General features: G+C 52.1%; 8 protein-coding genes across 8 annotated transcripts; 3 read left to right on the plus strand and 5 right to left on the minus strand.

The window, feature by feature from the left end:
- Positions 1-668: 668 nt before the first annotated feature.
- Positions 669-2,053, minus strand: NCU05761 (hypothetical protein; the record flags this gene model as incomplete). Its single annotated transcript, XM_954643.3, has 4 exons — positions 669-1,232; positions 1,313-1,409; positions 1,487-1,663; positions 1,774-2,053. The coding sequence occupies 4 exons, from the start codon at positions 2,051-2,053 to the stop codon at positions 845-847; spliced, it is 942 nt and encodes a 313-aa protein (XP_959736.3). The 3' UTR covers positions 669-844.
- Positions 2,054-2,502: 449 nt separating this feature from the next.
- Positions 2,503-4,248, minus strand: NCU05762 (hypothetical protein; the record flags this gene model as incomplete). Its single annotated transcript, XM_954644.2, has 5 exons — positions 2,503-2,819; positions 2,943-3,346; positions 3,441-3,543; positions 3,667-4,007; positions 4,100-4,248. The coding sequence occupies 5 exons, from the start codon at positions 4,246-4,248 to the stop codon at positions 2,590-2,592; spliced, it is 1,227 nt and encodes a 408-aa protein (XP_959737.2). The 3' UTR covers positions 2,503-2,589.
- A 438-nt stretch (positions 4,249-4,686) lies between these two features.
- Positions 4,687-5,510, plus strand: NCU05763 (hypothetical protein). Its single transcript, XM_954645.2, has 3 exons — positions 4,687-4,880; positions 4,978-5,010; positions 5,291-5,510. The coding sequence occupies exons 1-3, from the start codon at positions 4,794-4,796 to the stop codon at positions 5,309-5,311; spliced, it is 141 nt and encodes a 46-aa protein (XP_959738.2). The 5' UTR covers positions 4,687-4,793; the 3' UTR covers positions 5,312-5,510.
- Positions 5,463-6,860, minus strand: NCU17267 (hypothetical protein). Its single transcript, XM_011397085.1, has 4 exons — positions 6,464-6,860; positions 6,276-6,383; positions 6,066-6,181; positions 5,463-5,967 (listed from the first exon to the last, which is right to left on the minus strand). The coding sequence occupies exons 1-4, from the start codon at positions 6,810-6,812 to the stop codon at positions 5,638-5,640; spliced, it is 903 nt and encodes a 300-aa protein (XP_011395387.1). The 5' UTR covers positions 6,813-6,860; the 3' UTR covers positions 5,463-5,637.
- Positions 6,861-7,184: 324 nt separating this feature from the next.
- NCU05764 (hypothetical protein) lies at positions 7,185-8,357 on the minus strand. The gene has a single exon (XM_954646.3). It carries the CDS (start codon positions 8,303-8,305, stop codon positions 7,307-7,309), a length of 999 nt encoding a protein of 332 aa, XP_959739.2. The 5' UTR covers positions 8,306-8,357; the 3' UTR covers positions 7,185-7,306.
- A 442-nt stretch (positions 8,358-8,799) lies between these two features.
- On the plus strand, positions 8,800-9,987 carry NCU17268 (hypothetical protein). Its single transcript, XM_011397086.1, has 2 exons — positions 8,800-9,648; positions 9,724-9,987. The coding sequence occupies exons 1-2, from the start codon at positions 8,919-8,921 to the stop codon at positions 9,852-9,854; spliced, it is 861 nt and encodes a 286-aa protein (XP_011395388.1). The 5' UTR covers positions 8,800-8,918; the 3' UTR covers positions 9,855-9,987.
- Positions 9,988-10,011: 24 nt separating this feature from the next.
- Positions 10,012-12,595, minus strand: NCU17269 (oligopeptide transporter OPT; the record flags this gene model as incomplete). The annotated part of the gene is made up of 3 exons (XM_011397087.1): positions 10,012-12,136; positions 12,199-12,449; positions 12,584-12,595. 3 exons carry the CDS (start codon positions 12,593-12,595, stop codon positions 10,012-10,014), a joined length of 2,388 nt encoding a protein of 795 aa, XP_011395389.1.
- Positions 12,596-12,985: 390 nt separating this feature from the next.
- On the plus strand, positions 12,986-13,986 carry NCU17270 (hypothetical protein; the record flags this gene model as incomplete). The annotated part of the gene is made up of 3 exons (XM_011397088.1): positions 12,986-13,262; positions 13,327-13,455; positions 13,532-13,986. 3 exons carry the CDS (start codon positions 12,986-12,988, stop codon positions 13,984-13,986), a joined length of 861 nt encoding a protein of 286 aa, XP_011395390.1.
- Between the last annotated feature and the right edge of the window lie 3 nt (positions 13,987-13,989).

Below are 13,989 nucleotides of genomic sequence, written 5' to 3' on the forward strand. Positions count from 1 at the left end.
AACAAAGTAGCGAACACCTACATGTCTTATGGACATGCTTCAAGTGGACAGGAGAAAATTCATGCCCAGGTTGATGTCGAGTCGGTGATATACTTACCGGCACGGGCCCCAACTTGTCAAGGGAAATGGAAGGATCCATGTCTCATTCATTGGGGCCATAGAGGTCAGCATGTTGCAACAAATCCCAGTTGCTCTTTATCTCTACGATCCGAATAACCGTTCAGCGAAAATTATTGACTGCCTTGTCAGGAGACCAAAGAGATTAACCAATGCTTCCACAACCTTCAGTTTACTACATCTATTAACATCCTGGGACTCCTCTGCGAAATGCGATGGTGCACAATCGTATATGCATCGTGGTGAGGATGAGGTTACATGTAAGTACCTATCCCTATGATCTTTCTTTTCAAGTGTCTGGATTCAAAAAGAAATTCGGGACAGTTCTGTGCTTTGCTGCCTACATAGTAGACTCAACATCGCCTCGGTCCCTTAGCTCATCGATAGGTAGGCAGGTATTTCCTTGAAACAGACCCAGCTATACTGACAGGAGTTAACAAGTGGAAGCTTGTCCAACAGGAAGGGAGCTCAGATGTCAAAAAAAACTCGGGACATCATTCTAGGTACGTTATCAACACATCAATCACCAGGAAGCAAACGAAGGAAGAGGCCCAAATTAAGGTGTCTGGATTGTCGCCGCTTCCACCAAATCAGCGTAATAATGACCCTCAGATACATATATCACGATTATCCCTGAATCAGTCGATTACTTCAACGAAAACTATTTAACCAAACAACCAGACCTCAACACAGCAACCGATACTTTGGTTGACATCCCATCGGCAGGTTATACATTTCCATGCCCATGTTCATGCTCCATACCCATACCTCCCCCGCTCGGCCCTCCATTCCTCCACTCATCCTCCACCACCGTTCCAGGAGCCGGCTCGACTTTCAAACTCCCATTAAACCTCTCACTCACCCACTCCCGAATCCTGCCAAAATCTCGACACGTATGCGGCCGATCCGAGTCGATATAGTTCTGTCCCAGCGCCTTGTAGTACCGCGACGGGATGGGCGTCAGGTCGGCATTACACAAGACAGTTTGTCGGAGGTGATCAAGACAGTGGTCCCGGTGTAAAGTGCCGTGGATGTCGCTGTCGACGGGGTAGTGATCGGGGTAGAAGGCTTTGCGGATGTGGTCTAGACAGTGGAGGGTGTGCATTACTTCTAGGCTTGGTGTGATGGGGGGGTTAGCATGGAATGAATGAAAGGTTGTGGGGAGGGAAAAAGGGAAAGAAAAAGGACAACTCACGCAACCACGTATCCCCCATGCTTGGGACTCCAAAACTGCTTGTACTCATCACCCCAGGCGCTTTTGGCTTCTTGTTCCGTCAGGAGAAAGAAGCGGCCTTGGCAACCACCTAATCAGCAAAGGGCACCTAGCTGGGTATCAAACAACCGAAATGACGGGAAGCATAAAACTCACCCCAATGCAACAAAGCCCAATTATGATCAATCTCCCTCCTCGGCGTGCCGACGTACGCCTTATAATGAGCAGCCTCGCCATCACTCGGGACAGGTACATACTCGGTCCCATCCTCCTTGAACCGGGGACTCCCGCCAAAGTCCACCGTTTTGACTTTGATCAGGTGTTTGGCCGCGTCTTTGTTTCCAAATGAATCATCAGCACCAGTTTAGTTCATCAGACGTCTGTTCAGTGTTCAATGTTGAGGCACCAGACAAGAAAAGTAGGTAGACAAACAGAAAACTCACCAAGTTCACTCCTAAACCCCTGTGCAAAACTCCCATGTTTCCTTACGGCGTGTAACTCGGCAGTTAACCAGGTCGTTGTGCAGGCGAAGAAGAGGGACATGAAGATCCAGAAACTTAGTAGGGTTTTACTTGGCCAGATGGACTGTTGTTGCTGTTGTCGTTGGTTTCTTTTCTCCTGCTGGGATTGAAGGGGTTCGGGTCCATCTTCGGCTTGGGGGAGGCTGAAGTAGGGTATGGATTTGGAGGAGAAGGAGAAGGGGGGGAAGAAGATGGTTGTCATTGTGTTGAAGTCTTTGGGCGGGATTGATTCCGTTCCCGTTGTTGCTCCAGTCTCCGCGCACTGTTAGTGCTTCAATGTCTTGGTGATGGAAATGGATACCTATCGTGAAGGGGAAAGGAGAGGAGGTGCTCGGGGACAGGATGGAGCAGCTAACGGTGCGGATGGTTCCTTCTCACATTACCGTTCGGTATAGCAGTCCTGGGGCCTCCTCACTATTGCACACTCGGCCATTGATGCCCTGATTCAGCCCAAATGCATCATTCGTTGCGTCTTCGCTCTTCCATCGGCGTTTGTGTGCGTTACGACTTGGACTTGAAGCGTTTACTCGATCGACCCTGACGCGGCGGCCGGCTGATCTGCGCTTCGCGCCATTTGGCGCCGGCGCCTACCTCTACTGTGGTACTATGCATCCCGGACACTCGCCAGCCAGCACCACCACCACACATTCTCACATTGAAACCGCTTCGCTTTTCAAACTTCAGAGTATTCTACACGTGACCCAACTAGTTTCATTCCGAACTATCCAAAATCAGGCGTTACTGATACCGATAACACAGTTCCCCACTCTCCGTACTCATCGCCCTCTCCACCAACACGTCCTCGGTAAACCCTCCATACAGCAACACATCCCTGACACTCGCCTCTCCCGGCGTCGAGTTGAACATGTGTTTGCCGCTGTATTCTCGCAGTCTGACCTCGGGGTTCTCCCATTGCCAGCGCCACCACATTCTGTCGAGGGAGGCGTGGTGGACGTAGAATAGGGGGTCTGTGTTTGGTCGTGTCATTTTCCGTTAGCAACTCCCTTCCAGTCTTCCACCGAGTAGCCAGCCATCTAGCCAGCCTAGAACTACCTCCAGCAAACCGGAAATGAAGGAAAAAACAAACATACCATTAGCAGCAGTCATGGCCCTAAAATCCCCTCCCACACTCTGATGCAACCCATTATGCAGCTTTTCCTCCACCTGCTTCCCAAACTCCTCGTACCCCTTAACTCTCAAGATCTCCCCGATCGCTTCGGGCTTATAATGGTCTCCCGGTATTTCGCCGCCCGTGCCCGTGGCCGTGGTGGTGGCGTTCCGCTTGGGGTCATTGAACCCCCGCGACAGACAGTGCGTGACGTAGGTGTGGTTGTAGATGATAGGCCTTAAATCGGCAAAGGGCCCGTCGAGGACGCAGCGACCTTGTCCGACGCTGGGGGGAGCAGAAGGAGCACCGTCGGATCCGAAGCCAGTGGTGGGAGAGAAGATGGAGGATGAGGAGAGGGAGAGGTGGTCTAGGGACCAGTCCCAGTAGCTACACATTCACATAGTCGCATTAGACGGAAAGAGTGTCGAGTCATCGAAGCTGATCATGGGTTAGGTGGGAGATGAAAAAGAGAGGGACTTACGGAATGGTACCGCCTCTGGGAAACCCACACTTGTCCTTGAGGATGTTCTCGAAAATGTGTAAAGTCCATCGATGCCATGGTAGGAAGGATGCCGAGCGGTGACCTGTTGTTTGTCTCGTTTGTCAGCTTCGTCACTTCCAGTATCTCTTCCTTTTTTTTTTTTTTTTTTTTTCCTCTCTATACCACACCATCGCTGCTTCCAACAGAATAAGAAGGTGATACATACACCAACTACCAACTCCCCCATGCAAAATCGCAAAGTCATCATAAACAGTCCGATTATTCTCCCCCCACTCCGACGGCGTTCTCGCCAGACAATGGATGGCGTCCACGAACTCGTTTCTCTCCGTTTCCGTGAGCGAGCGCCATTCGCGTCGGGTGGCTATATGTTTGCATGCCCCCCATGATTTTCTGTTCGTGTTGTTGCTGCTCTGCCAGAAACTGGCAATTGGTGGTGGTGATAGGGGATCAAGGACAAAAAAGGGCAAAATAATGAACCTGACTACTAGGCTGATCCAGGCTAGGGTGGTGATGATGAGGTAGGCTGTTAGGAGGTGTTGTTTTAGTCTAATAAATCAAGAGAGGGTTAGCTGGTGGTCCCCATAGTTGTTTGTGCTTGTGATGCAAACCGACGGAAACAAACACAGTGGGTGACCTACGTCGTCGTCTCCTCAGCCGGTTTTTGTTCCTCTTCCGGGGATGAGGAGGATGAGGAGGAGGAGGAGGTCTGGCTTTCGCTATCGTCTACTGGCGTGTATCGAGGCTCTCGCCGCCATTCTCTGTATGCGATTCGTATTGATTCGAACATTACTGGCGACAGAGGGGGGTGGGTGGAGATGAAAGTGGGAATAGCTTCACTTCCGTTGTCGTCTGGGAGGTGGTCGGAGCGAAGAACGCGCTGTCAAGAGTTCAGGCAGCACAGCCTCTAGAACTGCTAAAACGTCCTGAATAGCGCACTATGTACAGCGCATTGCAGCGCTCAACTCAACTCGCTGCCGAGCTTCCATAGGGCCTGCCCAGTAGAGACAAAAGTGGATCCCGCGCTCAATACCGGTGGGTCCCAAGGCGCCTCCTTCCCTTTGCGCCAAATTTGTGTTATGCCATTGGCTGTATTGATTGCCCGCTCCCCTGATATAGCGGGGATGCGCCTAGCAATTTTCCAGCCCGGACGTCATCCGAACCGGTCCCGTCCTCTGCTGGAGACGACCGAACTGGAGAGCCCGGGCGGCTTCCATTTTGTGGATTCCGGAACCTCACACAGCCCGAATTAATCATTCACTCGTCTTGCCAGAACCCCCAACACATCCTTTCGTACCATACGCTACGTCGACGTCGACCCAAGACAAAAAAAAAATGAAGAACCTCGCCGCTCTCGTTGTCGCCGTCTTGTTGCTACCCTTTGCGACCGCTTTGCCAACGCCCAACCCAGTCCGAGCCGATGTATGTCCATATCCACCACCCGAATCTCATGAAGCTGGTCGTTAATCATGGGGAAAAAAAAATGAGAACTGACGGAATTCGCTTTGTCTGTGTCCAGGGACTTGTTCCCCAGGAGCTGCAAGATAGTGCTGTAAGTCTTTCTGACTACCTGCCAATTTATAATCCCCCTTCTGGACCCCTTTGATTGAGAACCGTGATGGCTGATATACTGTTTGTGTGTTCTTGTAGTGTACGTGATATATTTGGACTTCTTTCATTCTTTCTTTGCCAGGTAGCCGATGCTTTGACGCAAATGACTGACTGACTGACTGACTTTACCTTGCCATTAGAGTATGTGTTTTCTTGTTTCAGTTTTCTTGCTCACTGTATTGAACGAACGATGGCGAACATAACTGACGTGTATCAATCAGCAACCTAGCGGACTTGCATGAGTTTGACAAATGATCGACTGGATGGCATTGGGCTGGGAGGCCTTTTGGCTTAGAACCCGGACAATAAGAATCATTGGATATAGGGTCTGCCTGGTTGGAGCGATGGGAGGACCATATTGGAGGTAATAACCAGCATAAAGGAAAGAACATTGATTCACTAGAACACTGTCAAAATGAGAGAGATATCGATATTGTTGGTAAATCCCCATCGTACCATTAAATCCCACCCAAAAAAGACAGGCTCCATCCTCCTCCCATTCCACCCTCTCAATCCCCTCGCCAACTCCCACTTTGACCAAGCTTCCATCAATTGCATCAACCCCCCCTCAAACCGCCTCTGTAAGCCTCCTCTCCTCCGCCCACCCCTTCAAAGCCCTATAATCCTTACACAAATGCACCGCCCCCGTCCCATCCGTTGCCGCCAACTCCGGGTGATTCAGATCCTGTCCTTCCAGCGCCGTGTCGCCGCAGCAGACGATGGACTGGCGGAGGTAGCGGAAGCAGTGGTCTATGTGGTTGTGGTTGGTGTGTCCCTGGGAATGGGAAGGATTGTGCTGGCGGCTGTCTCTGCGTGTATGTCCTTGGGAAGCGGCAGAAGGGGGGTTGTGGCCATGGTTGGGTTCTGAAAGGGAGTTGTAGGCTTGCATTATAGTGTACTAATAGATGGGGTGGGTGTGTTAGTACGTAGAGGTAGGTGTGTTTTTTTGTTTGGGAGTGGGGATGAGAGTGGGAGGATGAAAGGGGAGAGGCTTACAAGGCAGTGAAGTTGATGAAACACGCTGATGGAGTAGACGGTTTGGTCTTGGAAGTCGATGGGTTGTGGAAGGGTGTATTGAGACGGGTCGTCGACGGCTATGAAGCCCTGGCCAACTGTGGGTTGTTGAACCGTGTTAGCTATCAGCAGTTTTGGAGAAGAGCATTGCAAGAAGGACTTGGGAGAGAGAGGACGGGAGACATTGCATACCAGGCTTATAAGACCGCCAGTTCTCCTCGGTCGCATTTGCCGATGCTTCTGTTTTATGGTCCGAAGTAGCCAGCGGGTCTTTCCCGAAGATGACAGGCTTGACCTCGACTGTGTCATGGATAGATGGTAAGAACACAAGGGTCAGCACATCTACTTCATCGCGAATCGAGATTACAACTCAAACTCACACTCAGGCACCAGCCCATTCAATTCCCCAGCGAGACTGAACACCTTCTTCCCAGAATCGGTGTTTTGAGATCCCCCATTTCCTGAATCGCGCGTGTAAACAACAATACCGGCAATAGCGACCGCACCAAGAAAGAAAACAGTGAGAGCCAGGACCGGAAGGACGAGAAGTCTGTGCCATCGTGACCGACTTGACCTTCCAAGGAGCCTTCGGCTGGCAATGTGCTGAAGACGATTAGAAGTGGCGCTTAGAAGACCGACATCCTCTTCTTCATGTTCTTCCTCCGATTTGTATGACGGCAAAGTCGGAGATATGGAAGAGTCTGAGTTGCTGGGGCGAGAGCGTCCCATGATGGGTGTAGTGAGGACCTGATGTTAGGAAAGATGTTGTGAATGATGGTGTTGTGTGAGGTACACAGAGTTGAGGAGCAAGGGTAAGGCAGGTAATGGGAATTTGTCTTGGATTTTCGGAATACCCAGGGGTACTCTTCCCCCGGCGCTGTGGAATACGATACGTTCTACTTACCATAATGGGTGGATGGAATGCGGTTCGTTGGCTTGCGCCAGTTGCGCCTCACGACTTCATGCGGCTGATAAAGAGGATGGAGGTACACAGTGTGACCCACCCTTGTAGATGAGAGAGCGGGAATAGGGTAGGTTAAGAAAAAAGAAAAAAAGCACCCCGATCTCCATAAATAGAGGTAGGTATATGTAGAGGTAGTCAGAGAACAACCGGCAACCGCATACAGGTAATCCAAGCATTTGCCAGAGATCTACATACCTACGACCAAAATATCTGGCACTAACAATCAACAGAAGCTACCTCACAGTACCTCACAGTACTCCTACTCCAACTCAAACACCGCCCACCAAACATCCATACACCTCACCTTGTCCACGCCACCCCTCTCCATCTCCTCATACGCCCTGTTTACCTCCTCAACCACCCCCAAAATCTCCTCTTCTCTCTCCTTGGCAAACCCCTCCTCTTTCACTCTGGCCTCAAACCTCGCTCCCCGCACACACCTCGTCTCAAAGTGTCCCTCTAGATACTCCTCCTTGGGCGTGAACTTGCCTTCCCTAGCTACCTTGAACCCCGCCGCTTGTGCCGCCTTGGTGATGGCCTCGACGTCGGGCGCAGCGCGGACATTCAGCGGCATCTCTTCTTTCTTAGAGGAGGAGGCCTGCTGCTGCTGCTGCTGCTGCTGTTGCTGCTGTTTCTCCAAGTCCGCTTCAGACTTGTAAGCGAAATACAAAGCCTGTGCTTTCGCAGCGAGGATGTGCGGCGTTTGGGTGACCGGAAAGGAAGTTTGCTTGCTGTCGTACTCGGCTACGTAGACATTGCGGATGTTGGCGGCTGCCAGTTCTTGGAAGAGCGAGATGACGGAGGCGGAAGAGGGGAAGTAGAAGAGGGAGTGGCAGGCTGTGGCGACGTCGAAGGTTTTATCACTAGCAGTGGTAGAGGTAGAGGTAGAATTAAAAAAGGTGGCGGCGTCGACTTGATTGTAAAAGGAGAGACGGTCACCGAGAGCAGATTGCAGGATCTTCTCCTGGGACTCGGAAATGTTCAAGGGGGTGCCGTAGTCGGGCGGCGCGGTGTCGATGCCGGTGACGTGGCAGGTTGGACCGAGTTCCATGGCCAGAACGAGAGAGGAGTCGCCTTGGCCACAGCCAATGTCCAGAACGCGGCTGCCGAGTGGAATGGACCATTGTGAGAGAATGGAGAGGCGTTGGCGGAAACGGGGGATTTGAACAAGCGTTCTTAAGGAATGATCGTGGGGGAAGCAGGTGATGAGGGTGGTGACCTTGGACTCTTCCTCGGAGTCCATTCCTGGGATGGCCATTGTGTTGGTCTGGGTGGAAGTGGTTTGCGATTTGGAAGAAAGAGAAGGAGAAGGTGTGGAAGGTGTGGAAGGTAGAATGGCGTGTAGCACCTTGTTGTTATTCCAAGATTCTGGGTAAGTAGAGGTAGTAGTTGTAGCTACAGGAGGAATACCTACGATCCGCCTTTTTCTGGGTGGCGTACGCGGGCGTGTGACGCGACTCGTGCACACTGATGATAGCAGACGATATCAGCTGGGATCAAACCCGAAACGCTTGTTGAGGTAGTCTAAGTGAGAGGCGCCGAATAAGGGACTGCTTTGTCGTCCGTACATGACAGTAAGATACGGGCTAAACTGGCGCCAAATACGAAGCGCTACAGCGGAAAAAGAGATGAGAACCGTTCAGCTAACGCCAAACAAAGCCTTGCTGGTAAAGCGCAAGAACAAGCCAGTGATAATGCAACCAACCGTGCTGGGATTTTGAAAGAGAGTCACCTAAAAAGGGGACACGAAAACACTGTAGTAGTTTTTGTAAACCTGTAGAAATCCAACAGCCATCGTGTTGATATCTCCCAGTAAGCGCCCCACTGAAAACCTGTCGGCCATCACTGACGCCTCCCTTTATACCTAAACCATGGCAACGGGCGGCGTTCGACGGTGGTGGAACAACTTGATGGCAACATTGAAAATGCCAGAGCTACGGCATGACCCTGGCCAGCTGGACGAAGACAGCGAAGATGATGAACAAGCACAGCTCAACAGACAGAGCCTCAAGCGGTGCGAATACGAGACTGGCGATGAAACGCCCTCGACAAAGCGACGTTTCTGGCCGTGGGTAATGCTGCTGCTGCTGGGAGCAGTCGTTGGAACAGCACTTGTGACTCATGTTTTGACTCGTCACTCCATCTGCCATGTCTCCCCCACAATACAACACCAGTCCTCCCATTCTCCATCCACACATCATGGACACAGCCATACTGAGGACACCCCACCGAGCCATAAAGGCGAAGTGAAGGAATGCGGGACTTCACCGAAGGAAGCTCGAGCCAGAGGCTGTGTATTTGAGCAACAGATGCCAGCCTGGATTCCCAGAGCGTGCGCCTTTCCAGAAGTTGTTGAGGAGTACAAGGACAACTTTGGAGACATGATGGCGGACTGGACTTGGTATTGGGACAGCAACACCACCATGCAAGTTCCACCGGAGGCAGTGCCGGATTTGCAGGCGGGTGACTTTTCGGTGATTTATACCAAGTACCAGGCTTCGCATGATTTGCATTGCCTTTATTGCTCCCGCAAGATCATCTATGCGCTGAGCAAGGGCATCAAGATGATGGATGCCCGGTGCCATCAGTTCTATCATGGAGGTATGTTAGCAATTCTGTCTAGTCTGAGATATATATAGGGCAGATGTGTGCTGACCAGTGTGTGTATCTCTCTAGCGCATTGCATACAACACATTGGAAATTCCTTGATGATGGCTGAGAGGGGAGAACAGAAAAGGATACGGACTTGGGTGTACCCGCTCATGTATCATAACTGTGTGCCACTGACTTCGACCCAAGAATCGTGAGGCCGGCCATGACATGTGTGCTGGAGGAGATACATAGAGGTACCTTAACTGTACTGTGTATGTAAGATTGACACAGGAGGCCCGAGCGTTTTCCCACGTACTTTTATCAATTCGATTTAATCATTTTTCTTCCTCCTACAACCACCAACTCACAGAGTCAAATGGGATAACACTTGTCCACGGCGACGGCATCATTCCCCCACCAGTGCGGCATGGTCACATTAGGCAAGTCCACCACCAAGATCATGGCCATCTGCACCAGTTGCGCGCCACAGTCTAACCCAGCCCCGAGCAGATAATTGTACTTGCGGAACCACACCGGGTGGTATCTGTACACGTATCCCATAAACACCACCGCCACCAGCGCCGATGTCGCCAGGTTCGTCGTCGGATAGATGGGAAACAGCGTTGCCCCGTTCAGCATCACCACCGGATTAACCACGCTCGCGACCTTCCCCCACTTGGGCCTCGCCAGTCTGTGTTGTACAAGCCACAGCAGCGTCACCGCCAGCGGTCCCACGACAAACCCCCAGTACACCCATCGATACGGCGACTCGTCCCCAAAGAACACCTGCGGACCCAGCACGCCCCAAATAACTGACAGCGAAAAGAAGTTCTTGGTCTTCAAAGCGTTCCACGTCGTCCCCGACACCACCTCGCCCGTCAGCTTCGGCCCCTGCGTGTCGATGATCAGCCGCATACAAGCCCAGTTGACAAACGGGCCCAGCAACGTCCCATACACCTGCGCCACAAACAGCTCGCGCTCGGGGATCTTCATGTAGAAGCCGAACTTGATGTCGCTGACCAGGTTGAGGCACTGCTCGAGGATCTGCCGGCCGTACACAGTGCACGTGAGCACGGCGATGGGCTTGCCGGGGAACAGGAACCCGGCAAGCAGCTCCGAGAGGTAGTCCATGCCGATTTGCACATTGGTGAAGCCAAAGAGAATGCCACTGGGGAACGTGAAGAGGGCGGAGATGGCCGTGATGAGGAGAAGACCCCACCAGGGGAGCTGCATGCCGCCGCCCGAGACCTGGGCAATGGCAATCACCAAGCAGGAAAAGAGGAGGGCGAGATACCACCAGTGCGGCACACGGGGGAGGTGGGCGGTAAGCTTGAGGTAGGGGTCGTCAAACTCGGCCCGGTGTTGCTGAGAGTTCTTCTTCTTTTGCTTGTGATCCTTCTTTGCAAAGGGATTGCTGATGGTTTGCAGCGAGCTTCGAAGGGCCTCCCAAGATTGACGCCCATGAAACATGACAGCATACGTCAACACGGCCGTCGACGCAGCGAATCCCCAGAAGAAGTGCATCGCGTAACTGAAAGACCAATACGGCGGAGAATACTCCTCCAGTGCAGTCCGGTTCAGCTCATACGTCGGCGTCAAGATGCGCGAGATATTGTACCGATTCCCCTCGGCATCCCACGTCCCCGAGCTCATCGGCGCAAACTGCTGAGCCCCATTGACATTCAAGAAGTAGGCCAAGGGATACACCACCCAAATCACCACGGCGGCTCCCACAAACCGATTCACCGTCGCCCACAACGGCGTATAAAGCGGGGTCAAAAACGAAGCATAATTCCAATCCAGCGAAAAGTCCAGCAGTCCAAACCCATACGTTCCGCTCCCCAACACAAAAGCCGTCTTCGTTCCCAATCCCATCCAACAAACCACCGGCAACGAAGCCAACAAAGGCATCACAAACCCCGGCAACCACTGGTACACAAACGCCGCTGCCGCCACTACCCCAAAAAACCCCAGCGACTTCTTGGTCACGGACGGGTGTCGATGCATGGCATTGAACAGCGTCACGTTGGGTAGCACGCCAGGGTAGTACATGCCCGGCGGACGCACCAAGACGTCCCGGTATACGCCCGCAAAGCCGTACCCCATCAGCTGCGTGGTCATGAGAAACAAGACGGCCCACGGCCCGCTCATGCGCTTGTGGTAGTAGAGCTCCATGGCAGAGAGCGGGCCGAGGCCGTAGGCGGTGTACGTGCTGCCCCAGTAGGCGACGATGACGAGGGCGTGTTCTTTGGGGTTCCACGGGCCCGGGTTGAGGTTGAATGAAATTTCTTTACGAAGAATAGGTAACGTGAGAGTATATTGCTTCTGTGGGAAGTAACGCGCCATGAGTGCGCCCATCCCCCACGAGAGTAGTTGCACGACGTAACCCGAGAGACGAACGGAGTAGGGCTTGAAGTAGTAGACGGAAGAGACGGAGCAGCCGACGATGACCCAGAGGGTGGAGAGGATCCAGAAGCGGATGGTTAGGAGGGGTTCGCTGAGGTGGTTTGTTAGTGTTTGGTTTGGTTGCGAGATGAGGACTGGTGGGAGATAACTTACGTTTCATCGTTGTGTAGGTCGACTGTCTTGGCTACAAGGGGAATGGGATAGTTCCTGAGTCGAGGATCGATCACCTCGTCATCTTCGCTTGGAAGATGCCCAACCTCGGCGTCCTCTCGACCATGGTCCGTCTCTAGAGGGGAGGCAAGAGAGGATGACCTTCGGTTATTGTCTTTGATGAAGGCATCGGACTCGGATCCAGGTTCGGATGGATAAATGACCAAGTCATCATTCTCCTCCTCATCAAGATTCTCTGCAAGCAGCGAGCTGCTGCCAACGTCTCGATTATCTATGGCTTGAGTTCGAAGTTGTTCTCAGGCTCGGCGCGAGAAGGGGATAACCAGGGTTAGGGCAAGTGCTCGGGCAGGTTTCAGGATGCCATAACCTGCTGTGTCATATTTCTTGCTGCAGTTTTCTGCTTGTAAACGATATTCCTCGAATAAAGTTCCGCACGAGGACCTTCAAGAGTCAGCTTTGGAGACAAGGTATCGAATGCGTGTGCTGAGTACAAGGTCTGACTGAGTGGCTTGCTGGTGCGAAGCGCGTGTTCTACCAAAGGGGAAATTTGGCGCAACGACCACGCCGCCAGCGCTAGATACATGCGATTGTCCACCAACGATGGGTAGTTGAGTAATCGGTCTTCAATATTACCATTTCATTCTACCTATGATAGCAAATCACCATGTCTATGGCACCGTGAATCGACTGCAGGCAGTTTGCACCACACTCCCAACTCTTTCGGCTTTCCCTTCTCCAACTTGAGTTTCGATACACATTCGTCACAAAGATGAACATCTTCAAAAAGTTCTTTGCGGCCAATCGGGACCATGAGGAGGTGAAATATGACCCCATTGACAAATCCGAAAACGGCATGCCAACCCGATCCAGCTCCCCAAGCTATCCCTGGTCAGCGGGCTTCGCGAGACGTCAAAGTTCAATATTATCACATCCGGCCGTTGTTGTCTCCCAAGCAGTAATCATCATACTACTCGCCATATACGCATTTGTGGTTTCACGGAAAGGTCCAACCGACTTGGCGTGTGCGAGACAGTTGTCGCCGTATTGTAAGCACATACCTACCTACTTTGTTCCCTTTCCCAAAGAACAAGGATGCTGACACCCAACCAGCACCCTACCTAGAAACCGACGACTTACGATATGTAGAGTTTACAGACCAGAACCACCTCATGCAGCCCTCCCCTTACCGGGGCCACCCAACGCCGGAAGTAGAGGAGGCCTGGCTAAAGTTGTGGCGTAGTGAGTTCCTTACTTCCCACCCACCCATCTAATTCGAACCGATATAAAACAAGTACTAATGACTGATAATAAAAAGTGCCAACGATCCACTTCCCCGAATCCAAACTCCCCCTCCTCAACAAAACCCCTCCGAGCGCTTACGTCCACGTCTCCCCCAAGTACCTCCTTTCTTCTTCTTCTTCTTCTTCTTCTTCTTCCTCAGATACCGGCGAAGTACTAGGCTTCCTAGACGTCTTCCACCAACTCCACTGCCTCAATCTCGTCCGGCAGTATACCTACCGCGACGCCTACGACTACAGCAACGTGACGGCCTTTCGGGCTCCCGAAGAAGTGGTCAGGGGACACATTGATCACTGCATTGAGACGATTCGCAAGGCGATTATGTGCACGGCGGATGTGACGCCCGTGGTGTTTCTGAAAGACGAAAGCAGAAAGGGTGGGAGTAAGAGTGATTTTGATATTAGAAAGAAGTGTAAGGATTTTGAACGGATAAAGGAGTGGGTGGGAGGACATATGGGGTTTGCGACGTGAGTA

This window comes from Neurospora crassa, linkage group VII (genome assembly GCF_000182925.2).
Source record: "Neurospora crassa OR74A linkage group VII, whole genome shotgun sequence".
Taxonomy (NCBI): domain Eukaryota; kingdom Fungi; phylum Ascomycota; class Sordariomycetes; order Sordariales; family Sordariaceae; genus Neurospora; species Neurospora crassa.

Bases quoted from the DNA above. Each gene is read 5' to 3' on its own strand.
- NCU05763 (XM_954645.2), top strand. From the start codon at position 4,794: ATGAAGAACCTCGCCGCTCTCGTTGTCGCCGTCTTGTTGCTACCCTTT. The intron at 4,881-4,977 runs GTATGTCCATAT...GTCTGTGTCCAG, and splicing joins CCAACCCAGTCCGAGCCGAT to GGACTTGTTCCCCAGGAGCT. The intron at 5,011-5,290 runs GTAAGTCTTTCT...TGTATCAATCAG, and splicing joins AGGAGCTGCAAGATAGTGCT to CAACCTAGCGGACTTGCATG.
- NCU17267 (XM_011397085.1), bottom strand. From the start codon at position 6,812: ATGGGACGCTCTCGCCCCAGCAACTCAGACTCTTCCATATCTCCGACT. The intron at 6,182-6,275 runs GTATGCAATGTC...AACAACCCACAG, and splicing joins CTGGCGGTCTTATAAGCCTG to TTGGCCAGGGCTTCATAGCC. The intron at 5,968-6,065 runs GTAAGCCTCTCC...CCCATCTATTAG, and splicing joins TTCATCAACTTCACTGCCTT to TACACTATAATGCAAGCCTA.
- NCU05764 (XM_954646.3), bottom strand. From the start codon at position 8,305: ATGGCCATCCCAGGAATGGACTCCGAGGAAGAGTCCAAGGTCACCACC.
- NCU17268 (XM_011397086.1), top strand. From the start codon at position 8,919: ATGGCAACGGGCGGCGTTCGACGGTGGTGGAACAACTTGATGGCAACA. The intron at 9,649-9,723 runs GTATGTTAGCAA...GTATCTCTCTAG, and splicing joins CCATCAGTTCTATCATGGAG to CGCATTGCATACAACACATT.